The sequence below is a fragment of the Phocoena phocoena genome, chromosome 3 (genome assembly GCF_963924675.1).
Source record: "Phocoena phocoena chromosome 3, mPhoPho1.1, whole genome shotgun sequence".
NCBI lineage: Eukaryota > Metazoa > Chordata > Mammalia > Artiodactyla > Phocoenidae > Phocoena > Phocoena phocoena.
The window spans coordinates 76,701,913-76,729,729 of record NC_089221.1 but is presented as its reverse complement, the minus strand read 5'-3'; the positions used below and the strand labels follow the sequence as shown (position 1 = coordinate 76,729,729).

Below are 27,817 nucleotides of genomic sequence, written 5' to 3'. Positions count from 1 at the left end.
GTACTTCCTTTTCAGTCTCTTCAAATTGTTGATAACGTTAATGCCTAATATGTACTGAGCACTTCCTGTGTTCTAGACATTTGAGGTAAATGCTTTAAATGGATTAAGCTCATTTAACTTTATAACCATCACTGAGGTAGGTTCCATTATTACCCCCATTTTACAGATGAAGATAAGTAAATTGCTCAAAACCACACAGTTAAGGCAATAATGGAGGTGGGATCTGAACCAGGCTTAGCCACAGAGCCAGTTAGTCAGAAATCTAGTCATCCTCTAAGACTGTGGTCGTCCAGAAGGCTCACAGCCTTCTCTAAACTCAGTTGCCTTCTCAGCTGTGCATTTGAACTCGAATCAGATTTAAAAACACATTTGGAAACGAAACAAATGATTTCAAAAGAGGGTTTTAAAAGCACACGCACAGGGCTTCCCTGGTGGCGCAGTGGTTGAGAGTCCGCCTGCCAATGCAGGGGACATGGGTTTGTGCCCCGGTCCAGGAAGATCCCACATGCTGCGGAGCGGCTGCGCCTGTGAGCCATGGCCGCTGAGCCTGCGCTCTGCCACGGGAGAGGCCACAACAGTGAAAGGCCCACGTGCCGCAAAAAAATAAATAAAAATAAAAACACACACACGTACACCCAACTTTTTCATTAGAAATTGGGATAAAGAAGAACTCTCCTGGCTTTCTGTTTGGATTCAGAAACAAGCCAGGGCTTCTGTTCCCTACTGTCACTCAGGCTTACAGTACTGACCCCATAGAAAGGGCAGGAGAAATTCCATCCACCAGCAATGTCCTCAAATAAGCTTTCAAATGGCTACCAGCGGCAGAGGCTATTCCACACCCTTGTTATCTTCTCTGTAAACCTGCTAATTTGTCACCAGAAGGGAGTTTAGGACATACCTTGTTTAACCTTTTTTTTTTTCAAATGGGGTCTAAGGACAAGCAGTAACTTGTCATAGGCCACCATAATCCCGAGTGTGCTTTCACATTTTCTAACCCTTTCCACAATGTGTTCATTTTGACTTTACAGAATTTGTATCTCAACACTTATATTGTACTGTCCTGGGTGAAAGTATGCTTTGTCACTTATTTTCCTTTCTGGTTACTTGGGAACAGCAGCCTCACAGCTTCTGGTGTGGCTTCGATCAAGGTTAGCCCGGAGCCAGGCCTTCCGGCCCTTGCACTTGAGAGTCCATCTGAAAGCAGAGTTTCTCCTGGGACAGAAAGCCTTGAGAGGGGATCATCTGGAGAACGGCTCTCTGGAAAGTCTATTTCCTGCCTGCTGGCAGGGAGATTAAGTCAAAGGTTTTGATACTGATATATAGTCCTAATCTTGCAAGAACTTTCAAGAACTATCAGGGCAGTTATAACGAGTTTTCTTAAATCATTAGGAAGAGGGAGATAGGCAAGTCCCTTAGAGTCTACATGATGAGGGCTTTGTCAAGCAAGAAATTTAGCTCCAGGGACCTCTCTCCCCCCTGACAACAGGTACATCTGCATCCCCTGGGTGCTTTCTGTAAGGTTTATATACATTTATATTTAATGGAAATTTAACATTTTATGTGTAGCCTTTTTTTTTTTTTTTTTTTGCAGTGCGCGGGCCTCTCACTGCTGTGGCCTCTCCCGTTGTGGAGCACAGGCTCCGGACGCGCAGGCTCAGCGGCCATGGCTCACGGGCCCAGCCGCTTCGCGGCATGTGGGATCTGCCTGGACCAGGGCACGAACCCGTGTCCCCTGCATTGGCAGGCGGACCCTCAACCACTGCGCCACCAGGGAAGCCCTATGTATAGCCTTTTACAAATAATTATTTTTGCTTAATTAGAAATTAACATGAGTAGTCAGCAAGTTTTATTTTTGCCTTGGCTTCAAGTCATTTTCGTTTCTGATAGAAGATATGTTCCTTCCCTTCCTCATATTCACCTCCCGGACTCTCTCCATCTCCTCTCCCTCCTCCTTCCATCCCATGGGGTGTCTCCTCTTCAGGTTTTCCTCTCCCCCTTCCACTTTCTCTTTCCCTCAGTTTCCTCCTCTCCCTTTTTGCTCTTTCTTCCTTTTATCTCCTTCCTTCCTTCCTCCCTTCCCATCCTTCCCTTCTTTCTTCTTTTCCTTCCCCTTCCTCGCTCCCTTCCTCTTCCTTTCCCTTTCTTTCTTTTTTTCTTTCTTTCTCTCTCTTCCTTCCTTCCTTCCTTCCTTCCTTCTTTCCTCCCTTTCTTTTCCCTTCCTTTCCATCCATTCTTTCTTTCCTGGCTTTCATCATAACCTTAAGAGTGCCAGCTGCCATTTTTAAATGCCTGTTGTTTACATTGCCTAGCCCAGGGGATACCTCTTTCCAAATTTTTGTTATTTTACAATCACCTTTAAAGTTACATGCAAAAAGCATAACATTAAATTAATAGGGCAAGGCACAACTAAATGTGATGAAAATTGTACTGTAGAAAATGAGTACTGAAAAGCTTAGTACCTTGAACAGAGGAAGCAAAAAATTAAGATGAGGTAAATACTCATTCTGGATAAAAAAATGTGTAGAGTCAGGAGAAGGGGAAAAAAAGTCTTCTCAATGTAACATTATAAAGAATCTAATACCATTTTCTAAAATGGAAACTGACAAGTTAACACTAAGTCATCTGGGGCAAAACTAAACATGCCTAAAATGTTTCATATATTTAGGAATTCTCTCTAATATTTCAAAACTTTGTTTTTAATATGAGCAAAAATAGATAAAACTAATTTGAATTCTCTTAATAAGGAATTGTATACATAGTTTTATTACTGCTACTACTACTAATAATAATAGTTATTTGTACCAGGCATTGTACTAAGAGCTCTACATGGCTTATCTTATTTAACTTAGTCCTCCTTATAACCCTGAAATGTAAATGTTTTTGAGAACTGTTTTATTTTTTAAGAGAAAATATACTGTCTTTAAATGGTCTCCATCTGTCTTCTTAACCTTAACCATATCTCAGAATCCTTTAATGTTTCAATGGAGGGTTCCTATTTTCAAGGTTAATATCAGGAAAAGCCAAGGCACCCAGTAACCTGGGTAAGATTTGATATCATAAAAACTGTGTAAGACACTGAGATAAGATTCAGTAGTCAAGAGTCTCTGTGAGCTGTTAAGTTGCTCTCTAGGAGAATTTCAGTGCTCTAGATTTCAGGCTGAAGGGTAGTTTTCTATATCTGAAAAAGAAGGAATATTGGCACAGAGAAAACATTTCACTACTTTGTATACCTTTATTCAATCTATACCTCATGTCTACTATTTCCATAGGTTAGAAGCATAGATCTGAGAGGAAGCCTGTATTGCAGGGCATTTTACTGAGTGAAGTAAGAAAGCAGTGCACAAAAACCATCTTTAGCATAAAAGATAAATCACGTGAACCCTAAACATATTCCAAACACAATGTACACTTTGTGCTCTGTGAGGTTCAGTTTGCTCACAGAAGAGCTGTAGTCAACAGTAAACTAGAACAGTTATGTCTCATAGCAGGTATCAGTCTGACTGTTCCCCTTTGCCAGAGGTTACACAGCAAGACTTTAAAGGAAAAGCAGAGTTATGATCCAGATTAGCTCTTTGGGGTGCAAATTTGCATGCCTCTTCTGTGAAATCCTCAGTAAGGTGAACATATGCTCTGGTTTCCTGGGACGGTTCCGTTTTATGCTCATCCTGATGTAAGACTTAATAGCTCTCTCCCTTAACACTCTTAAGACACTCTCAACCTAGAAAGAAAGTGAAATAACGTTAATTTTGTAACATCAATATTTTGAGCAAACGTTCTGTATACCTGCTGCGATCGATACAGCACAGGTGTCCAAGAGATTCATTTTCTATGATGTCAACAGGGCTGACAGTGACCTCTTTGGCATCAGTGACTGTGGCAGGATGCAGCTGGATGCACGAAGACCCCAACCCCACAGTACACATACCCTGACACCTATCACATTGGCTTCTCGTTCCCATTTGGAACCGAATCAGTGAATGGGAGCACTTGTCATTTTGGTTTGAAAGTCAATGAACAGGATTCCTCAAATATGTAAGGAGTGTATATTGATCCTTCACGTCTTTAAGAGTTCCCTAAATATCTCACAGCTAGGAAGTAGATATTTCTTTGGAAAAATCTAGTTAACGTTCTGTTGAGATACAGGATAGTATAATAGGTGATATGAAAGAATCACTGTATTTCAAGTGTGCAGTTATTGATATTTTGTGGACTATTTAAAATAACAAGATGTTAAGAAATTATATGGAATTATTAGAAAAACTTGTACAATATAAATCTCACATTTTCAGATTTATAGTTCGAGTTCTTTTTTATGGGTAATTTTCTTTTTACATCTTCAAAAGAAACCTTCATAATGCATTAAAAAAAACACTGTCACTACCAAGCCTTTGTATGATTAACTACCCTATGATATTTCCTTCATCCAAGCTGGTTTATAAAGGAAAGCGAAAACGACAATAAAAGAAATGTACCAATTTATTCTCTACTAATAAAGTATTGAACATTAGTGAAAAAAGTGTGAAATATTGGAATGCAACACAGAGCAATTCCACTACCCATTGCAGTTTTGGGTCATATACTGTATATAAACGGTAATTACCTCATTGGTTGGAGACCACAGTGGAGGAATATAGAATTTGCTGAAAGAGATGTTAAGATAACAATTTTATCCCAAAGCACTTGAAAACTTTGCCAACACTCCAGACTGTTTTATTTTGGACTGTGGTGGCCAGGGGTGAGGGGAGTGGGCGCAGGGTGGGAGCGCAGAAGAAAGAATGAAAATTAAAAGTGAGCAGATTTTTAAAAACTCTTGAGCCAATAATCAACATCAGTACTCGGATTTAAAGAATCTACTAAAAATAGTCTTTGTAGATACCTGAAATGACATGTTACTAATGAAGGTCCCATATTTAATATATGCACATGACATTATTAACATTAAATCTTGTGGTTTCTAACACATCTTCCACTTCCCATTTTTGAATCAACTTTCTGGATTTCATTTTCTTGCTGATCATGGTGTTTACGATAATAAATTTCTAAATGTTCGCAAGTCTTTTCTTCTTGTTTATCTCACAGGGATCCTGGGTAGGAACTGAAATCTTCCTGGGTAGAGTGGGAAGGTCACATAGTATATTGTGCAGAGAACAGACTCGAGTTGGCTGGTTGTAATCCTAATCCAAGCTGTGTCACTTTTCCGTGAGCCTCAGTTTTCTCTCCTGTAAAGTGGAGAAAAATATCTGTGTTGAATGAGCTGTGTGAAAAGCACTTTATGGTGCTTAATGAGTATCTATTTACATTCTACTTCTTTCTAAAGATAATTTAGAATACAAAAAAATACATTAAGAAGAAATAGATAAACCGTGTAAAATCATGCCCAGTGAATACTGATTCATTTATGTCTTCTATCCATGTTACTTTAACAATGAATACTGATTCATTTATGTCTTCTATCCATGTTACTTTAACAATGATATTGGAGAAAATCAGGGGATTATCCTGATTATAAGAGTAAAATATATTAATTGCAAAGAATTTGAATATTACAGGAAGGTATGAGGAAGGTAAACATCCATTATCTTTAAGATTTTGACGCATTCCCTTCCTCTATTTCCATCCTACTCATTTCAAAAATAAGAATTATACTCCATATCACATTTACTTCCCATTCTTTTCAGTTTCTATTAGATCATAAGTATTTTCACTGTCTTTAAGCAATATTTTGTGATTTCCTAATAGTCTATCATTTGTATGTAACATAATTAATTCTGCCCAACATGTTAGTGATTTTTCTTTTTGTTATTATAAACAAAACTGCAATGAAAATTGTTTCAGATGTTCATTGACTATATTGGTAATCCCATCCCTTCATTTGTCATATTTGTTGCAGTTTTTTTCCCACTTAGCCTTTTAAATTTATGATAACTTTTGATATAAGTTTTTAATGTTATTTAACTTTTACTACCAGTTATTTTTCTTTGTGATTTTCTCTACTGCTTGTATGTTCAGAAAGTTCTTTCCTATTCCAAGGTCAGTAAATAAATTACCTATCTTTTTCTGTTTTTATAATTCATTTTTAGCTTTTTGCTTTTAAATTAATATAGTATATATTTGGGATACCTCAGTTTGAGGTAGATGCTGGGGTAGATTTGAGCTGTCACAAATAAGTTTGAGAATTTATTAAGGCAGAATTTAATATAATTTTCCCCAAATAGTTAAAACAATTACCCAGTAACATAATACTTCCTTCTTTATGATAGATTTATGATGGTGCTTTATCATACAATGATCTCTCTTTCAATGCTCATCTTTCATATTTTAATTACTTAAATATCTGGTACAATAAATGTTTTCTCATTATTTCTCTTTTGCAAACATTACTTGGCTATAGGTATTCATTTATTCTTCCAAATAAATTTTAAAAACACTTGATCAAGTTCTCCCCATTTCACTCCACTCCAAACACATTAGGAGTTGCTTGACATTGCATTAAACCTTTGTGTTCAACTGAAAAAAAAAAAAAGAATACATTCTTTTAATATTCAGTGTTCCAATGCAGAAACATAGTATCTCTAATTTCTTAGTATAGATTCTGTACATTTCTTGTTAAGGTATGGCTAAGTGTTTTATATATTTTATTGCTATTGTGAAACAAATATTTTTCACCTCATAATTTCAAACTGGTATGATATTATTCTCAGTGAACTTTCATTGTATAATCTGCATGCTTTGTCTCCAACTTGATTTATTCTGCATGTAGAAAAATATTTTCTAAGAGCACTTTCCTTCATAGACAAGATGAACTTAGCCGGTGCTTGAGAGAGAACATTGAAGGCTATGGAGATTATTAGAGCAGACCAATTTTGTAATTATGAAAGGAGCTAGAAGGAGCTACTGGTTATCCATTTTATTGTAAAATGTACAATTACATAGGTGAAATGAGTGCATTTTATTACTGGGGAGGGAAAAAAGACAAGAAATTGATGCACCCACGTCTGTAATGACATGTGAAGGGCAACTTTTGAAGACAGTGGGGACTCCGAGAGTGTGTGATTGTTCTCTGTACTCTGAGCCTTATGCATTTCATCTACCTCATTGCCTTACAGTCCGTTTTGGTATAAGTGAGATGAATAATGTAGACAATATCTCCCATGGGAATTAAATTTAAAATGAGGGCTCTAAGTAACTGGTATCTAAAGATCATGTTATAAAACTGGCATCCGTGTCCTCAGTCCCACTGTACCCTGTTGTCCCTGGAGGCTGCCCACACACCTGTCATTCGCTTGCCCTCAGTTTCTAAGGTGGCAGGATGCCAGCCCCAGCCAAGTGTTCACAGTGCAAAGTGCTTTAGACTCTTCTAAAATGAAAGTCAGTATGTAAATGTGCAACATGACGACATTATTATTCTAGCTTCCTGGCTGCTTTCAGCAAGCACTGACTGCCACATGAGGTCTCAAGTGTTCTGGCACAGTGTGCAAGTGTTCAAAAGAAGTTAAAGTAATGAAATTGGATCTACATTTCCATAGAGATTCAAGCTGGCATGGAGGAATGGAGTCATGGGTTGGATGGTCTCCACCAAACAGCCTAGGCAAGTGCCTGTGATGCCAGGCTACTAAGCAGAATTTTCTATCGTGAAAGGGCACCACTGTTTCTTCCTCTGGCTCTAAAATTACAAAATGTGCCCATTTCTCCCAGGCTCACACCACTCTCCGGGCGCTTTATGCTCAGTCCTCACCCATCCATTCCCTGGAGCACACACCGGCTTTGCTTAAATCTAGCACAAGTTTTAAAATGAAGAATTAAGTACAAAGTGTGTGTGGGGGGGATGTTTAGTTAGAACCCTGACTAACAGAGCATGAAGTATGTGACTATTATTCATAAGAGGCGGGGCCAGGCTAACTGTGTATCTGATCTACCTAAGGTGCTGTTTAGAGGTGGCCACTTACTGGATTTCAGTTGACCTTGTTATTTTTTTATTTAAAATTTTTTTTGCAGTTTTCATTGCTCACAGGTCTTCTCATTTGCACCCAGCAATCCCTTCTATTAAAATATCTGGAGCCAAGACCAAACTTAGGTGTACGGGTGCTGGGGCCAAGAAACTGGGTTTGCTAAGTATTGCGTCATGGTAGGTCCAGGGTCAGCACAGATTCCACATTTGGTCATTCTGAGACCTGATCTCTTTATACCTTCCCTCCCCCTGGCTGAAATGTTTCTGTTCGCCAGGGCAAGAGCAACAGAATCTGAGTCTTGTGCTTTGCAGCCACCTTTATACTAGCACAGCTCCATAATGCTGAGTACGCTTCCTCCTCTACCTCCTTTCATATCCTAAACACTTCATGGGCTTCACATATCCGTTTATATATATGCAAAAATGAAGTTCATTTAAGTTTAAAAATGTAAGAGTGGGACAATTAAAAGAATTCAAGCCCTCAAGGATACCTTTACTCATATAGAATCTCTCTCTTTTTTATTGTGTTTTAGGACAGCGAAAAAAAGGGATTTATAAATAAAATCTATGCCATCCAGGAAGTATGTATCAGTGTCCAGAACATCCTAGATGAAGTTGCTTCCTTTGGTGAAAGGATAAAGAAGTGAGTGATGCTGACATGTGAGCCCTGGTGTTCTGTGAGACAGTGTCCATTTGTTTCTCAGAGGGTGAACTGCCACATTCTTTCTGGCAGGGGACACTCCTGGGTGATCTATTGCTCAGTTTTATCATTATTTACTTTGTTTCTGCCTCTCTTTGGTTTTATGAAAGTTCTGTCAATTTCCTCCTTGAAATTTAGAACATATTGGTTGGAAAGAAGTCATACTTGTAGCTTTGAAGAAATAACACCGTCCTAAATTTTAGCACATTTTCACAGTGAGACTTTGTTCTTACACAGAATATGAAATTGTGATAGAAAAAAAATAAACCAAGTTAAATGAGGATTTCAGGTAATTAAGACACACCTGCAGTTTATTATTTGTCGAGTTATAATTTCATCAATAAAGTTAAATTAAAAAAAATCATACTATATATAGCACCCTGCAAAAATATGCTTTCAGTTTTGTATATTTAAATAGCTGAGATCATAATTATAGATGAAATAAACTAATGCTTTGTCATTTAGAAAATCTACATAATTTTTATAATTTAAAAAACAATTTTCTAAACAAGGAAATAGAGCTTCATTGAGAGCTGATGTAAAATTAAGAAACATATTACTTGCATTTTACTTCAAATAGTTTTATTTATTAATATATTTTTTAAACCAACTGTTTAATTATAAAAATGGTAAGGTGGATTTATAATTAGTTATTAGTAAAAAATATACTAAGGCCCCGTACCGACTAAACTATGTGAAAATTGGCCTACATAATGATTTCTAAATGATCTATTCAAGAAGGGGTGCTGTATATCTGGATAAGCCTACATTTTCCTAGTTTTATATATCTATTCATTGTTTATTATTCATAACCAAAAGTGTTCTGCAGATTTGGATCCTTGGGCATACATAGAAATTGAAAGGAGTAAATTATTTAAACTAAAGGTGTGAGTCATTCATCTGGTGCCTTTCATGTTTCAAGGCATAATGCATTTTATTTTGTATAATTTTTTGTTTAACACATTTCCACATATGCATAGGTGCTGAGTTTCCACTTTCTCGTATCATATTAGACAGAACAGCCTCCCTCTCACTCCCAAATGTGCCTCTAAGCAATTCAGTATCAGACTTCTAAAGACTGATTTCCACATCTTTTCTCTTTTCTTCTTCTCCATGTTATTTACATCTCTAAGCATGTTTCCTTGTTCTCCACAACCTATCTGCAGAAGCAGAGTGTGAAGTCCTAAATGGGGCATTTCCCTATTGAGTATTGTCCTTTCTCTGAGGTACACTGCGTATTGATCACCTGACAGAAACCATCTCATTTATATCAGAAGACCCTGGGTCAACTCTAAGGTCAGGATTGTGAATGCCTGAAGGGGAGAGGCTTCTTTGTAACTCTGGGTGTTAGGAGACTCAGACAGGTGCTTGGCTGGAAAAGACCATGGCCAGTTGAAGGAAATGACCAGATCCTGGCTGTGGACCAGCCTTGGGGACAACTGGATTTTGTGAACTTTCCAAGGTATAGACAGAGGTGCAGGTATAGGCTGAGGTACAGGAACACCGCATAGGATCTAGTGAGTCTTGTAGGAGCTATCTTTTCGGCACAGTAATCTTTCAAATACTGTAAGAGAGAAGCTCCCCTGGGGTCACGCGGGATAAAATGGATCTATCCAGAAAGCAGATACAGAAGCAATCTTTAAGTACAAAATGAAAGCCTCCATAATTACCGCATCTTGTTACTAAATCATTCCAGAACTTTCTTGAATTGCATCTCTTAAGATCATATTCTAGATATAGATTCCACAATGCACTGTGGAAAAAGAAAAGGGCAGTCTTTTTTCCCCCTGGGAAAAAAGCTACACTGGTATTCCTTGCCATTTTTCCTTCCAAGAGGAGTAAGAACACAGGGTGTTCTTCAGTGAGGGTGCCCAGAGGGAGGGTTTTCTGCGTGAAGAGCCAGTGCCCTCACACATGGAGTGGTGTGATAGATGGCTCGGAGCTGAGCCACAGGAGAGCAAACAGACCCTCAGCCTTCTGTTCTCTCCACAAGCGGGCAGAAGCAAGGGAACTACAGGTGTCAGTGAAGGAGGGAAGGCATGATTCTTTGCCTGGTGACAGTTATAGGACTCACTCTGGCCACAGGAGATAAAAAAAACACGACAGCAAAGCCAGACCCCAAGAGTTACTAAAAACAAGACAACCAGATTGATCCAACTTTGGCTTTCTTACTAGAAGAAAAACATTTTTAGGAATTTGACCTAGAGAAAGACAAAAAGCAAGCCATATGCCACAAAGCTAAGGAATAACTCTTAAGTGTTAGGCTGAAGGGCAGTACATGAGAAAATCTCTTGAGAAACATCCTTTATTGGATCAAAAACTTCCCTGGAAAAACCCAGCCCAAGTGAGCATAGCATCCATTACTGGGAAATTAGAAGAAATAAAAAACACTGACATTTATCCATATCATGTACAATTTCATATTTTCTTGAAGTGTCTTGGGGCCCTTCTCACTGCTTGGTAAGAAGAAATGCCATACTTTATAGACTCCTAGAGTTGAATGGCTCTAATAACTTCATCTTGATTCACATAAACATGTTGCCATCACTACCAGTCTTCCTGGATACAATAAAAGCTGTCCCCATTTTATAACCGGGAAGGTTGACGCTTAGAGAGGTTTACCACCTAAAGTCACATAGCAGAATCTAGGCTTTGAACACAGATTTGCTACCTTCTTTGTTTTTTTCATTAAATTATGCTAAAGAGTCACTCAGCAAGATGTGTTAGTTCCTCTTTGGAGGCTGAACTTCAAGGCAATGGTATGCCTATAAATGGAGATATGATTATATACCCAACCTCGAAGCCTCCGTGGAATGGTTCTGTTTACTTTATAATTTTGTCACTCTCTCTTAGAAACTACCAGACTCACAATAGATGTTCTACACAAAAAGCCTAAAAATATCCCAGTCTTTCCACGTTCCATTTGCCTTCTGTCTTGATCTTTCTGTCTCATTAAAGTCCTTCCCATCTTAGTACTGTCTCTTTTGTAACTTCCTGTCCTTCTGTTCATTGATCCCATTTTTGTTCTTTGTTCTGATGTTATATCATTGTCAGTACTCCGTCTTGCTTCCTTCCCTGACCCTCTACATTATTAGTCACCAGCAGTGTGGAAACACTGCAGAGCCATCAGCCAGGCCCTGTTATAACCCACCCTTTTCCAGCTTATACTCCCTTTTTGGTCTTCCCAACAAATCTATCATGTGCCATGTTCTCCTTTGCTATCAACAAGGTAGGGAGAATAGTAGGTAATGTTGACTTTATTTCTTAATTATGTATTTTTGGGAAGAGGGCTATGATGGCAGGTGAATTTTTACAAAATTCCCTCTTCCTGACTTCTAATTCCATTTGAAACATAACTGAAGTGGGAAGTGAGTATTCCTCTAAGGATTTCTAAAGTTCTGAAGATTTACACAACCGTGTAAGATTTAGATCTATGGACAATCGTTGGCAACATTTTATTTCCAATGTGGTTAATCCTGTGTGAGAGTTCATAGAAGAAAGAATGGTAGGCCCAGGGGTATTCTCCTCTATGAAAATTTGGAGAAAACAAGATTCAGTACTAGTTTTAGAAGTGGAAAAAGATTTTTAAACCACGGGGAGTCACCCAAGTAGTGTGATGACCTTAGACCCTTAAGTCACTTGGGACAATCTGGAGAGGTTGGTGTCAACACCCTTTACCTGGGCCCTGTGTTCATGAAGTTGAGCAGATTATGACTAACCTGTATCTTCTGATAGCCTATTACGATTGGAATCTATTCCAGTGAGAAATACAGTTTTTACTAGATCCTTAGTCCAGATTTTGAATCAGAATCACATTTATTTTCATCTTTGTTTGAAAAAAGTAGGAAGTGCTCAGATTGCTAATGTATTAATTTCTCATTCAGTACTTTCAACTGGACCATCCCATTCTTAAGCTGGCTGGCCATTGTAGCCCTCTGTGCGTTCACAGTCATCCTGTACTTCATTCCGCTGAGATACATTGTCCTTGTCTGGGGTAAGTAAAGCCTTTTTTTTTTTTTTTTAACTGTCACAGCTGCTAAGAACAAACTCTTTTTAAGGGATGAGTTACACTGTCAGTAGTTCCCTATATTTATGGTCACGAAGCTACTCCATGATGAAAAGAGGCAGGTCAGTTAAAAATCACAAGAGTGTAAAGATTTAGGTCTATCTGCAAATGCATTCTTCTTATCTGGCACCATAGGCTCCATCATACTGTAAACATGGAGTTGTGCAGATTCTCCATATATCAAAGTGTAGCTTTGTCTAGATATCACTCTGATATCTCCACCATTTATACATAAACAGAGGCATTTTGATCCATATGGTGCGTTTAGGACAATATGCCTTTGTGCTGTGTACTTTATCTTACGGAAATGTCCGTAAACATGGTACTATGTATGGCTGCCTGTTTAAGAGGTCACCTTTAAGGAGGCAGGAAAGGGTCCTTGGCATTGGCAGGCTGCCTGGGAACAAAAAACCCTGCTTCATGTGTACTAAACAAGAATGCTTCTGTAAAAACCCACTTTAAAGGTGATATTTGGGGGTCCTAATTTCTAATGCAATTATGCTTCATGCTAACAGTTCCTATGTACCTAGACTGTACTTAGGTGGTACTTTCAGCATTCTTCGTAGTTTGGGGTTTTTTTGGGTTTTTTTTTTCTTTCTCTTATCTGACACAATTCTTTGTTTGGAAAACTTAATTTTCAGTCTCCAAGATCAACTAACATATAAAACTACATTAATGATATATATATCATTATATATATATATATATATATATATATATGTATATATATATAAACAAGACTGGGTAGGAGTAGAATTCTCTACTTGCCCCTGGACTGCATACACCCGAGATTGCTAAACGTATACAAAATGCAAAGAACCAAAATGGGTTTTAATTTCAGAACACATGTGCTTACACTGAAAGCAAAAAGATGAAAAGGAATGTTTTGTTCTCTTAAGGCTTTTAAAGAAATATCCTGGAATAAAATGAAAAAGGGTCTGATGTCTCCAAGCCCTCCAGTTTGCAAATCCTTACCTCGCTATTCTTTTTGGCATATCTTGTCATATCTTCAGCAAGCCCTCTTGCCCCTATCATCACTATCATTACCTTTACATCTTGGGTAGGGGAGTGGAGGGTGAAGGGAAGGGTGATTATGTTTTCCTGCCTTAATTTCTATAATTTAAAGAAGCAGTTTCAACTAAGACAGTGCTTTCACTATACAAGGGAAGAGGCATTTCCACCATGTTCTTGCGTCGCTATTGTATGCTCTTTCATTCCTTCCTCTGATATTTAAAACGGCTGCTGTTTTATTGAAGGAATTAAGGTAGGGCGTTAGGTGTGGCAGTTTATTACCTCTAACCTACTTAGGGTCAGACCTGCCATCTCAGTTGTGATAGGTGGGGAACTTCGGGTTTCCTTTCCCCAGGTTCTCAGAAACTGGAGCCCACGGCAGACATCTGGCTGTGTAATCTGGGTTGGCCTCACTGGCAAGCTGTCTTAAACGTAATTTGCAGAGAATGTGTTTGGGTCTCTTGTTTCATCAAATAAAATAAAACAAAACAGTATTCCTTTAGTGGTAGGTGACTGCTGAAATACTAAATAGAAATTTAAGACATGAGTCTCACATGGGGAGACAGGGACCAAATCATAATTGCATTAGTTTATTCTGCTCAACTCCCTGAAGAGCCAAGATGCTCCAGTTTGTGACCCAGTTTTTACCACTCTGATTTCATAAAAAGCTGTTTATTTATGTATTTTTATGTGAATATGCTTGGTAATGTATTAAGTGCAATATAAATTTAAAACAGTAGACTTATCCAATTGAAATTCTACATTATTCCATAGAATATGTAGAGTAGGTACTTCTAGTTTTATACATTATTTTGACATTTCTACCTCATTAAATTTGGTTTTTGTTTTTTTTTTTTTTTTGTATAATAGCTCCAAATTCATCTGTATTTGCCCCTCATCCACATTTGCTCTTCAGGTAGCACAGAGGATTCACTGTTGAATAAGTTAGCGTGGGTAGGTATGGCTCATTTTTAATGGTTCTTGGCCATTTTAATCCAAGAAGTGATCCAAGTCAATCACAGGGGCATCTTTTGCAAGCCTTAAAATTTCTTATAATTTAAAAGGAAAATTGGTTTCTATAAATCTCAATGCCAGAAATATAGAAATGGAAACATTCTTTCTTGTGATGAGAACTTTTTTAAGATCTACTCTTTTAGCCACTTTCAAATGTGCAATACAGTATTATTAACTATAGTCACCATGCTGTACATTAGATCCCCATGACATTTTATTGCTGGAAATTTGTACCTTTTGACTCCCTCACCCACCTCCCACTCCTCTGCCTCTGGTAACCCTCCAGGCTGTTCTCTGTATCTATGAGCTTGATTTTTGTTTTTTTTAAGGATTCCACATATAAGTGAAATCATATGCAGTACGTGTCTTTCTCTGTCTGACGTATTTCACTTAGTATAATGAATGCCCTTGAGGTCAATGCATGTTATCACAAATGGGAAGATTTCAAACTTTTTTATGGCTGAATAATATTCCACTGTGCATATATATACCACAACATTTTTACCCATTCACCCGTCAACGGACACTTAGGTTGTTTCCATGTCGTTGCTATTATAAATTAATGCTGAATGAACATGGGGGTGCACATGTATTTTTGAATTAGTGTTTTTGTTTTCTTCAGATAAATACCCAGAAGTGAAATTACAGGAACATAGTGGTAGTTTTATTTTTAATTTTTTGAGGAACCTCCATACCTTTTTCTGTAGTGGTTGTACCGACTTACATTCCCACCAGCAGTTCACAAGGGGTCCGTTTTCTCCACACCCTCCCCAACATTTGTTATTTATAGACTTTTTGATGATACAGCTATTCTGACAGGCGTGAGGTGATATCTCATTGTGGTTTGGATTTGCATTTCCCTGATGATTAGTGATATTGAGCATCTTTTCATGTATCCGTTGGCCATCTGTCTTCTTTGGAAAAATGTCTATTCAGATCCTCTGCCCATTTTTTAATTGTTGTTTTTGACAATTGAGCTGTGTAAGTTTTTAATATATTTTGGATATTAGCCCCTTATCAGATATGATTTGCAAATATTTTCTCCCATTCTGTAGGTTGCCTTTTCATTTTGTTGATGGTTTTCTTTGCTGTGCAGAAGCTTTTTAGTTTGACGCAGTCCCACTTATTTTTACTTTTGTTATCACCTATAGTTTCTTCTAGGAGTTTTGTGGTTTCACGTCTTAACATTCAAGATTTAGTCCGTTTTGAGTAATAATTTTTGTCAGCGGTATAAGATAGTGGTCCAGCTTCATTCTTTTGCTTGTGCCAGTCCAATTTTCCCAACATCATTTAATGAGACTGTCCTTTCCCCATTGTATATGCTTGGCTCCTTTGTTGTAAATTAATTGACCAGGGACTTCCCTGGTGGTGCAGTGGTTAAGAACCTGCCTGCCAATTCAGGAGACACAGGTTTGAGCCCTGGTCCGGGATGATCCCACAAGCCGCGGAGCAACTAAGCCTGTGTGCCACAACCACTGAGCCTGTACTCTAGAGCCCACGTGCCTAGAGCCTGTGCTTCACAACAAGAAAAGCCACTGCAATGAGAAGCCCACACACTGTAATAAGAGTAGCCCCTGCTCACCACAAATGCACAGCAACAAAGAAAGCCATGCACAGCAACAAAGACCCAATGCAGCCATAAATAAATTTATAAAAAAAAATTGACCATATACACATGGGCTTATTTCTGGGCTCTCTATTCTCTTCCATTGATCTATGTCATCTGTTTTTATGCCAATACCATACTGTTTTAATTACTATAGGTTTGTAATATAGTTTGAAATTAGGGCGCATGATGGCTCCAGGTTTGTTCTTCTGTTTTAGTATTGCTTTGCAATTCAGGGTCTTTTGTGGTTCCATACAAATTTGGGGATTGTTTCTATTTCTGTTAAAAATGCCATTCGAATTTTGAAAGGGATTGTATTGAAACTGAAGATGGCTGTGGGTAGTATGAACATTTTAACAATATTAATTCTTTTAATCCTTGAGCAGGGACTACCTCTCCATTTATTTGTCTTCTTCAATTTCTTTCCTCAGTGTCTTACACTTTTCAGTGTACAGGTCTTTCGTCTTCTGGGTTAAATTTGTTACTAAGTGTTTTATTCTTTTTGATGGGATTGTTTTAATTTCTCTTTCTGATACTACATTGTTAGTGTATAGAAATGCAACAGATTTTTGTGTATTGATTTTGTATCCTGCAACTTTACTGAATTCACTTATTCTAACAGTTTTTTGGTGGAGTCTTTAGAATTTTCTCTATATAAAAAACCATGTCATCTGCAAATAGTGAGTTTTACTTCTTCCTTTCCAATTTGCATTGTTTTAAAATCTATTTGTCTTATATAAGTATAGCTTCCCCTGCATTCTTTCAGTTCCATTTGCATGGAATATCTTTTTCTATCCCTTCATGTTTAGTCTGTGTGTGCCCTTACACCTGACTTAATCTCTCATAGGCAGCAATACAGAAGGGTCTTGCCTTTTTTTTTTTTAATCCATTCAGCCAGTTTATGTATTTTGACTGGAAAATTTAGTTCATTTACATTAAAGTAATTATTGATAGGTATGTACTTACTGCCATTTTGTTAATTGTTTTCTGGCTGTTTTGTAGTTCCTCTGGTCTTTTCTTCTTCTCTTGCTTTCTTATTTTGTGGTTACCACGAGGCTTATGTACAAGAACTTAATTTTTAAAAAGAACAATTTTTTTTTTTTAGCTGCATTGGGTCTTCGTTGCTGCACGTGGGCTTTCTCTCTAGTTGTGGCAAGCGGGGGCTACTCTTCGTTGCAGTGCATGGGCTTCTCATTGTGGTGGCTTCTCTTTGTTGTGGAGCATGGGCTCTAGGCACATGGGCTTAGCTGCTCCGTGGCATGTGGGATCTTCCTGGACCAGGGCTTGAACCCATGTCCCCTGCATTGGCAGGAGGATTCTTAACCACTGTGCCACCAGGGAAGTCCCAAGAACTTAAGTTTGAATGCATTTGAAAGTTCTAAATTTTTACTCTAGTTCCCTGTTTTATATGTTACGTTTTACACCTTTTTATTGTTGTGTATCCCTTAACTAAATATTGTAGTTATAGTTATTTTTACTATATTTGTTGTATAATCTTCATACTAGCTTTATAAATGATTAATCCACTATGTTTAGTATATATTTACCTTTACTAGTGACATTTGTACTTGCATGTGTTTTCTTTCTACTTATAGCACACTTTCTTTTGGCTTAAAGAAGTCCCTTTAACATTTGTCATAAGGCAGTTTAGTAATGATAAACTCTTTCAGCTTTTGCTTGTCTGGAAAACTCTCTTTTTCAGTTCTGAAGGATAACTTAGCTGAGTAGAGTATTCTTGCTTGGAAGTCTTTTTTCTTTTAGCACTTTGAATATATTATGCCATTCCTTTCTAGTCTGCAAAGTTTCTCCTCAAAAATCTGCTTATAGTCTTTTGGGGGTTCTCTTGTACATAAAACAAGTTGTTAATCTCTTGATGCTTTTATGACTCTTGTCCTTAACTTTTCATGTTTTAATTATATGTCTTGATGTGGGTTTCTTTGGGTTTCTCTTATTTGGAACTCCCTGGGCTTTCTGGATCTGTTTTCTTCCCCAGATTAAGGAAGTTTTCAGCCATTATTTCTTAAAATACATTTTCTGCCCCTTTCTCTCTCTCTTCCCCTGCTGGGACTCCCTATAATGCAAATGTTAGTATGCTTGATGTTGTCCCCATGAGTCCCTTAAGCCATCTTCACTTTTTGTCATTTTTTTTTTTTGCTCCTCTGATTTTCTATGATCCTTTCTTCTTCTTCATCTAGTCTGCTGTTGAATTCCTCTAGTGTATTTTTCAGTTCAATTATTTTATTCTTCAGCTCTGTGACTTCTATTTGGTACTTATATGTTCTATCTCTTGGTTGAACTTCTAACTTTGTTCATCCATACCCTCCTGAGTTTGGTGAGCATATTTATGAGCATGACTTTGAACTCCTTATCAGGTAAATAACATCTCCATTTCATTAAGGTTTTTTTCCCTGAGGTTTATCTTGTTCTTTCATTTGAAATATTTTCCTCATTTTGCTTGAATCTCTGTGTTGGTTTCTATGCATTAAATGAAAGAGCCACCTCTCCCAGTCTTGAAGTAGTGCTCTTGCATAGGAGATGAACCTTATCATTCAACCTTGCCTTAGCTCTTAGTTGTCTCCCAAACCTTTGTGATTGTCCAAGCAGCCTATTCTATTTTTTATTTATTTTTGGCTGTGTTGGGTCTTCGTTGCTGCGTGCAGGCTTTCTCTAGTTGCAGAGAGCAGTGGCTTCTCTTGTTGCGGAACACGGGCTCTAGGGCGTGCGGGCTTCAGTAGTTGTGGCACACGGGCTCAATAGTTGTGGCTCGCGGGCTCTAGAGTGCAGGCTCAGTAGTTGTGGCGCACAGGCTTAGTTGCCCTGTGGCATGTGGGATCTTCCCGGACTAGGGCTCGAACCCATGTCCCCTGCATTGGCAGGCGGATTCTTAACCACTGTGCCACCAGGGAAGTCCAAGCCTATTTTATATTTAATAGCCCTCATAGTTGAGGATGTGTGAAGACCTGTCAGTGTCTCAAACAGGAGGATCTCAGGCAGCACCTAGATTCAGGCTAATTGAAAGTCATTCCCTTAGGCAGCAGCTTTTAAATTATGCAGATATATACAGTGGGAATGCAAGTGTAAGCCCAGCTGGCCACCAGAGACAGATGATCTGGAGGTGTCCCCTGGGTGACAGTCACAAAAATCAGGGCTTTGGATGAGTTTATAAGCTCCTTTCTGGGAGATACTGATGAGCTGTGGTGAAGCAGAGGGAGAGTGCAAAGATAGCATCCCCTGGCCTGTGTCCCCTGAGAGCACCTGCATAGGTCCCTAGATGTGTGCCAAACCTGAAAGCTGCCCCTTAGGCCAAAGCTCCAGGACAAGCAAATAGGCCTCTTTCATAGAAAGACTGGGGTGTGTTTCAGTCTCCTATTTGTGCAGTGCCCTGCCTGGTGGTGGTACCTTGCAGAGAACTATCTCTTGATTGTTACAGTCCTGTGAGACTCAGGAACACCAGCTCCCCTGACCACCAGAGTCAGGCAGTCAAGGGGCATCCCCTGGGTGGAAGCTGCAAAAACTGGGGCACCAGACATGTGTAAGAGCTCCCCTCTGAGGTGTCTGGAAGGGTTTACAGTCAGCCCTTAGATGTGTGTTTAATTAGAAGCCTGCCATGATAAAATTATAGGCCCATTTCACAGAGAGATTGAGCTCCTTGGTCTGTTACTTCTTGCTGTGCCCTGAGGGTGTTGTTAGCTGTTTAAGACCTCTTTCTCTATTGGTTACAGTCCTTTGGGACCTGCAAACATAAGCCCCTCTGGCCACCAGAACTAGGTAACGTAGAGGTGTCTCCTGAGAGCAGTTGCAAAAATTGGGGCACCAGCCGAGGTTCTGGGAGATACTGGCAAGCTAGAGCAAGGCAGAGAGAGAATGCATCCATCAGCCTCCGTTGGCCTCTGTTCCCTGAGAACACTTCCATAGGCTCCTAGAAGTGTGCCAGGGCAGATTCCTGCCCCTCAGGCCAAAGCTCCTGGACAAGCAAATAGGGCTCTTTCTTGGAAAGACTGGGGTGTGTTTCAGTCTGCTGTCTGTCCAGTGCCCTGGGGGTGGTAGCCTGCCAAGAACTGTCTCTCGAATGTTATAGCTCCAGGGGACCAAGGAGCACCAGTCTCCTGGCCTCCAGAGCCAAGCAATCAAGGGGTACCCCCTGGTGGCAGCCACAAAACCCAGAACATGAGACGTGGGTAAAAGCTTCCCTCCAGGACATACTGGTGCTCTGAAGCGCAGTAGAGGGAGAGCTCAAAAATGGGGCCCACCAGCTTCTGTCCCCAGATAGTATTCCAGCAGGCCCCTGCCTCTCTGGCCAACTTTTTAAGATTAGGAAATGAATTTTCTTCACTTAAAACCTGGGCACCTTTCAAACAGCTGCCTCTGTGCTGGGCCCTGGGGTGAGTGAGTGCTCACGAGCTCTTTAAGAGCCATTCTCCTTTCACTATAGCACTTTGGGTCTCATGGATGCAAGCCCATTGACTTTCAAAGCCAGATGCCTTGAGGGCTCAACTCTCAGGTGCAGGTCTTAAAAGCTAAGGTGCCTTAGGTGGTGTACAAACTCTTGGCTACTCAGCGAGAAGCTCCGGGTTTGTGAGTTTCCTCCTGATGGTGGGTAGGTAGCTGCACTGGGGGTGGGGTTTATGGTGAGATTCTCAGCATCTCTATCCACTTGAATGTAGCTTTTTTTCTCATTTGCCCCACGTGAAGGAGGTGCTCAGCTAGTTTTCAGGGGGTGTTTTTTGTTTTTACCGGAAATTGTTCCATATGTAGCTGTAGAGTCGGTGTGTCCATGGGAAGAGGTGAGTTCACGATCATCCTAGGTCATCATCTTGAACTGCCTCATAGATGTAAAACCTCAGGCACAAGATGTGTGTGAAAGCTCCCTTCGGGGAGATACTGATGCTCTAGAACATGGCAGAGGGAGAGCATGAAGATGGTACCAAATGGCTGGACTGAGGCAGTCGGGGAGAGATTGTTCCTGCCAGAAAAGAAAAAAAAAGATGGTGGCTGCCAGTCTCTGTCCCTGAAGAGTACCCAGGTAGGCCCCTGGATATGTTTCACATCAGATGCCTTCCCCTCATGACAAGCAAATGATCCTTTCCCACACAAAATCTGGCTGCCCCTGGATCAGCTGCATCCATGCTGGGCACCGGGGAGGGTGAGTCTGAACACACAAGTTGGTTTTTGAAGCTAGATGTTTTGAGACAAATAGACTAATAGAACAGAATTGAGAGCCCAGAAATAAATCCAAGCATATATGGTAAATTAATATTTGACAAGGGAGCCGAGAATACTCAATGAGAAAAGATAGTCTTTTCAATAAATGGTGCTAGGAAAACTGGATAGTCACATGCAAAAGAATGAAACTTGACCCCTATGTTATACCAGTCACAAAAAATAACTTGAAATGGATTGTAAGACCTGAAACCATGAAACTTCTAGAAGAAAACATTTTTTAGAAAGTTCTTTGACATGGGTCTTGGTAATGATTTCTTGAAAATCACACCTAAAACACAAAAACAAAATTAAAAATAAACATGTGGGACTGTATCAAGCCAAAAAGCTTCTGCATAGCAAAAAAAAAAAAACATTAACAAAGTGAAAAGACAATCTACAGAATGGGAAAAAATATTTGCAAACCATATATCTGATAAGGGGCTAATATCCAACATATATAAAGAACTCATACAATCCAATAACAAAAAAAAAATTAAAAATGGGCAAGGGACCTGAATAGACATTTTTCCAAAGAAGATATACGAATGGCCAACAGATCCATGAAAAGATGCTCAATAACCGTAGTCACTAGGGAAATGCAAATTAAAACCACAATGAGATAGCACCTCATGCTTGTTAGAGTGGCCATCATCAAAAAGATAAGAAATGCTGGTATGGATGCAGAGGAAAGGGAACCCTTGTACACTGTTGGTGGGAATGTAAATTGGTACAGCCACTATGGAGAACAGTAGGGAGAGGCCTTAAAAAAATAAATATAGAACTACCATATGATCCAGCAATTACACTTCTGGGAATTTATCCAAGGGAAACAAAGACTAACTCCAAAAGATATCTGCACCCCCATGTTCATAGCAGCATTATTTACAACAACCAAGACATGGAAACAATCTAAGTGTCCACTGATGGATTAATGGATAAAGAAGTGGTATACAATGAAATATTATTCAGCCATAAAAAAACAAGGAAATCCTGCCATTTGCAACAACATGAATGGCCCTTGAAGGTGTTATGTTAGTGAAATAAGAAGTCAGAGAAAAACAAACACTGTATGATTTCACTTATATGTGGAATTGGAAAAAAAAGCAAAAATAAAACCCCTCAAAAGCCCAAACATCAAACTCACAGAAAAAGAGAAAAAAAATTTTTCTTTTGTCTATACGAGATGATGGATATTAGCTAAACCTACTGTGGTAATCATTTCACTATATGTGTACATCAAACCATCATGCTGTATACCTTAAACTTGTATGTCAATTATTTCTCAAAACTAGAAAAAGAAAAAAATCTTGATGTTTTGGGGGCTCATCTCTCCAGGTGCAATTCTTAAAAGTTGGGGAAGCCTGATTTGGGGTTCAAACCCTCACTGCTCAGAGAGAAGTCCCTCCTGATTGTGGGTTCTCAGGCTAGGGGTGGGGTTTATGGTGTGGTTGTGTCCCTGCCTCTCCTACATGCTTCGATGTGGGCCTTCTCACGATGGCCAGTGTGTAGACTCACTCAGCCAATTTTTAGGTTATTTTCAGAGGTAGCTGCTCCATATGTAGCTGTAGATCCAGCATGTTGGTGGGAAGAGATGTGTTTGGGATCCTTATATGTCGCCATCTTCAAAGCTTTTTAGTTTTTTAAAGCTGGTGGTAAACCCTTCCAAATTCCAGGTCATTTTGAAATTAAAACAGAAAAAACAAAAACCCAGGTTAGTTTGCATAATAACAACACCTCCCCACCACTGAAAAAAAAAAAAGCGTATCTTTTGAAACGGGGGAACCAGTAAGTCAGATTTCTTGCCTTAAAAACAATCCCAATCCAAAATGTAGGGAGACAAGTTTCATCATAGTTGAAACATTAAAGCAAAGCTTCAAAGTGCTGTAACACTGAGGGGAAAGGCAAGATAGGCCAGGTGCCTTTTGTTTCCCAAATAGAAAGCCTTTCCTGCTGGGAAGAAGCCACTGAAGTACAAAGAGAAAAACAGAGCAGCCATGGAGTTGGGAAGGTGGAAAGGAGGGAAAGAGGGAGGGAGGGAGGGAGGGAGGAAGGAAGGGAAACAAACTGGGTTTACTGGTTCAGTCAAGGCTGAAATAAAGGCAGCTTAATCTGGATCTTTAAATCACCACAACACTTTTGCCAGAAATGTGTATTTGAACTCCAGACTTTATAGATTTCAATAATGTTTGATCTGTCACTTTTTCAGGCATCAATAAATTTACAAAAAAGCTGCGGAGTCCATATGCAATTGATAATAATGAACTACTTGACTTCCTTTCCAGAGTCCCTTCAGATGTGCAAGTGGTATGTAGGTTTCATTATTATAACTACAGGCATAGCTCATTTTATCGTGCTTCACTGATACTTCTTTTCTTTTTTTTTTTCTTTACACGTTGAAGGTTTGTGGCAACCCCGCACTGAGCAAGTCTATTGGAACAATTTTTCCAACAGCATTTGCTCACTCTGGGTCACATTTTGGTAATTCTTGAAACATTCTGAACTTTTTCATTATTATTATATTTGTTATGGTGGCCTATGATCATTGATCATTCATGTTACTATTTTAAAAAGATTAATACTTGCTGAAGGCTCAGATGATGTTTAGCATTTTTTAGCAATAAAGCACTTTTAAATTAAGGTATTACTGTTTTAGATATAATGCTATTGCACACTTAATAGACTTCAGTATACCATAAACAGAACTTTCATATGCACTGGGAAACCAAAATATTCATGTGACTTGCAATATTTGCTTCACTGCAGTGGCCTGGAAACAAACATGCAATATCTCTAAGGTATGCCTGTATCATTTTAATCTAAGTGTGGCATTAGGTTTTAACTTTTATATCCATTTAATTTTGAAGGTTTTAGAAGAGCTAAGTAAAGCTAATAAAGCCTGTAGAAGATTTTGCCATTCAGGAATTAGCCCAGTTTGGGGTGTTATCCAAGAAGAACTTACAGAGAAGATTGGGGAATGAGAGGGCATTGCATAGAGAACCTACCAGGGTGTCAGGGGGACAATCCTCCCCCAAGGTTCAGCTGGAGTTTGTGAAGGGAAGTCACCATCACCTGAAGGAGGAATTAGGAATATTAGATGGTGAAAGCAAAGTGTGCCAGCAGATACTGAGAAAAACACTTCCTTAAATAAATTGCATGAATTAAGTGAGTTTTAAAGATGTCTGTTTTAGAGATCAGTGAAGGGGGAAAGAGTAACTGATCTTTGAGAACCGGGGCATATCTCAATCCTTTGAAAGCCTTGGAGGTTAATTAATGCCCATTGATCATTAAATATTTTCAGAGTAAAATGAGAAATGTTTTTATCAAATTATTGAAGCTGGGTTGCAGCAATACCTTTTTCCTTTGTTTCAGCTGCGTTTTTGATTTGGTATCAGACATGAGAGAGGGCTGGATGGAGATAAAGCTTATATTAAACAAGCACACAATAAATAATTATAGAGAACCATTATTCGGCCCTTCAAAATAGATGGAGATGGTTCTGCTTTTAATGTTACTTGGGTATAGGCAATAGAGACCTCAGCCTGTTACCAAAGTTCACATCAGGGCTCTCATGTAGATTCTGGCAAGACTTCCCTTGACTCTTTGCTCTATCATTCTATTGTTTTCTGCATCCCAGCTGCAGATCGCATACAGCTTCCAGAGCGAGCACTTTCTTTTTCCCCAAGCATAGTCTCCTCTCAATTCCTTTGCTTTTCCTTCCTTTGCCAGAAAGTGGCCACCTGACCAGCCTTTCTCTGAACTCTGTTTAAACAGGTGCAATACCAAGAACTGAAACCAGATCCTTCTCATAGCCCATGTAAAAGGAAGAAAAACAATCTTGGCTAGCCAGCTCCCAGCACTGAGGAGACCAGCATCTGTTTGGGAAGATAAAAGGAAAAGCCTTCAGCCTGAGCTGCATTTCCTTTCTTTCTGTTTTTTATTTATTTTGCCATTTTACCATGATTGAGAGAATTTGTAAATAGTGTACAAAGGCATATGTCTTTGAAAATATACTTCCATTGTACGGAATCAATTTGATAAAGGTTTAGCTATTGCTGCGTGAAAGCCTTGTTAGCTGTGGATAATAATATAACACATTGGAACAACAAATGTTAAGAATGGTAACATTGGGAGATACACATTTCTCTAATTACAAGTGTAAGAACTAGAATATTAAATGCTCAGCTGTGCTCTGATTAAATCTACATAAAATGTAAATGTCAATTTGATTTTAAAGTTTTTTTTTAATGTGACTATTTTTTATCTAAAAAGTAATCCATTACGGTTTTCTATGTTTTATACATTTCAAAAGGGAGGAGGGATCCCAGAACCTAAATAATGGAACAGATGCATTACAACTTAACATAGATTCGGATCCTGATATTCATTGCTGTGCAAATTATTTAGATATGACTAGGCTGACTTTAAGCTAATGAGTGAAGGTATATTCACCTCCTCAAGAGAATCTTCCACACACTGAAATCCTACAAAGAAAATTTCCGAATCTTCTATCATTCCATCTAAAACCTTAAAATCTCTACAGGACTACACAAAAAATACTGCCAGGTTTATAAATGATGATTGCCTATAAGGATTTTTATACCAATCACTATTAATTTGTGCCAAATTAGCAACCCAGTTCAGTTGTCAAAAATCTAGCAAATTAAATCCACATTGCTTTTGGTGTCAGATTATGCCTCTGTGCATCTAAAAATATTTAATACTCAAGTGTTCTCACAGAAAAAAAATGTATCTACTTTCTTATTAGGTTACTGAACTGCTTTAATATGCATATTATGATTTTTGTTATTAGTGTGAATTTTAACATAGAGGAGAATGCAGTGTGCTAAGTGATATGCCAGTGTTTCATTACATTCATTTATAGAAAAAAAAATCATTCTTGAAAATATGAATGCATGAAAACCTATTTTGTAAAATAAACTGCTTATGGGGAGGGGGTTTGCCTTTGAAAATGTTTCACTACTTACCATAGAATCTATACTTAAAAATTGCATTCCCGACTCTCATGTAGTTTTTGTACCTAACTTCCTGGTATATCAAGGGAGTATACCTCTAGAGAGAGAGAATCTGGTGAGAATGTCTTACTTCCCTGACTTGGTAGGGGACTAAGCTTGGTTGAAATTGCTGCAGTGTTTTGCACTACTTTATTAACAATGGACTGGGATAGGGTGAAGGTGGGGGTCATGCTGGAAAAATGTAGAAAAGCCAGAAGCGAGAAATATATATTTCACTCTATAGGAAGATTCTTTAAAAATAAATTTAATCTCATCAAAGTTGATTTTTAAAGTATTTTTATTTTAAAGCTATGTTGTTAAATACTGTTTCTTATGATAAAACTATTTTGATCTGTTTATACACTATGCTTGAAAGAATGTCAATTAAATTCCCTTTCTACAGAAAGGCTTTGACCTCAATATGCTCTATTTAGCGCATCATGTTTATAATGACACGCTTACATCCGCATACCATCATCGTTTAAGGCAGACGTAATACTTCATGAAGCTGATGTTGCTACAGGAAGTTTACTGATGGAATAATTTGTTTGAAATAACTTTTGATTATACTTTGTGTGAGCTTTGTGTTCTGTGCTGACATTGTCTACTCAAATGTCTACAAGCCTGATATTCTAACACCTCCGATGTACCTAGTGGATAGCAACCATTAACAGATGACTAATTTCTGTTTCATGCTATCAAATTTCAGATGTTTAGTTCAATGGTAAGGTTGACTATTCACTGCATTAAATAAAAAAATAATCTTTTCTAAAAATAATCAGTACTTTTTTTTTGGTCTCATATAAATAATATTATACTTAAAGAAACCCAGGTTTGGTTTGGAAGAAAAAAGGCTTTCCCTGAAACCTTGCGTGCTGTATAAAACGCAGCACCTTGCAGGGGTGAGTATCCAGTGACACTCCTAGAGAAGTAAGAACTATCTTGAGGCATGAAAGTGATATTCAGGGGAAGCTTCATTGCTTTTACAAACTACTGCACTCACAGACTGAAAACAAGAGACTGTGAATAATAGAACTTTAACCAGTTCTTTCTTCTTCTCACGAAGGCACGATTTTGCCTTTTGAAAGCTGCTTAACTTGATTTGTTTTTGAGAGGTTTGTAAACACATAAATATTTTAAGATATCTTAAGAGACTGGATGTCACTCTAACACCTATTTGGACTGCTATATACAGTAGTCATATGAACTATGAAATACATTCCTCAATATCCTTTAGTGAGTAAATTCACTGAAGGTC

General features: G+C 38.5%; 1 protein-coding gene across 4 annotated transcripts in view; it reads left to right on the top strand.

Annotated features, from left to right (window-relative positions):
• MCTP1 (multiple C2 and transmembrane domain containing 1) overlaps positions 1 to 25,390 on the top strand; it is a 533,762-nt gene extending 508,372 nt beyond the window's left edge. For all 4 annotated transcript variants that reach the window (XM_065875060.1, XM_065875059.1, XM_065875058.1 and 1 more), the window contains 4 exons: positions 8,482 to 8,591; positions 12,533 to 12,642; positions 23,754 to 23,851; positions 25,319 to 25,390. In XM_065875060.1, coding sequence (XP_065731132.1) covers positions 8,482 to 8,591; positions 12,533 to 12,642; positions 23,754 to 23,851; positions 25,319 to 25,390 — 390 coding nt within the window. The remainder of the gene's footprint in view (positions 1 to 8,481; positions 8,592 to 12,532; positions 12,643 to 23,753; positions 23,852 to 25,318) is intronic.
• The last annotated feature ends 2,427 nt before the right edge of the window (positions 25,391 to 27,817 follow it).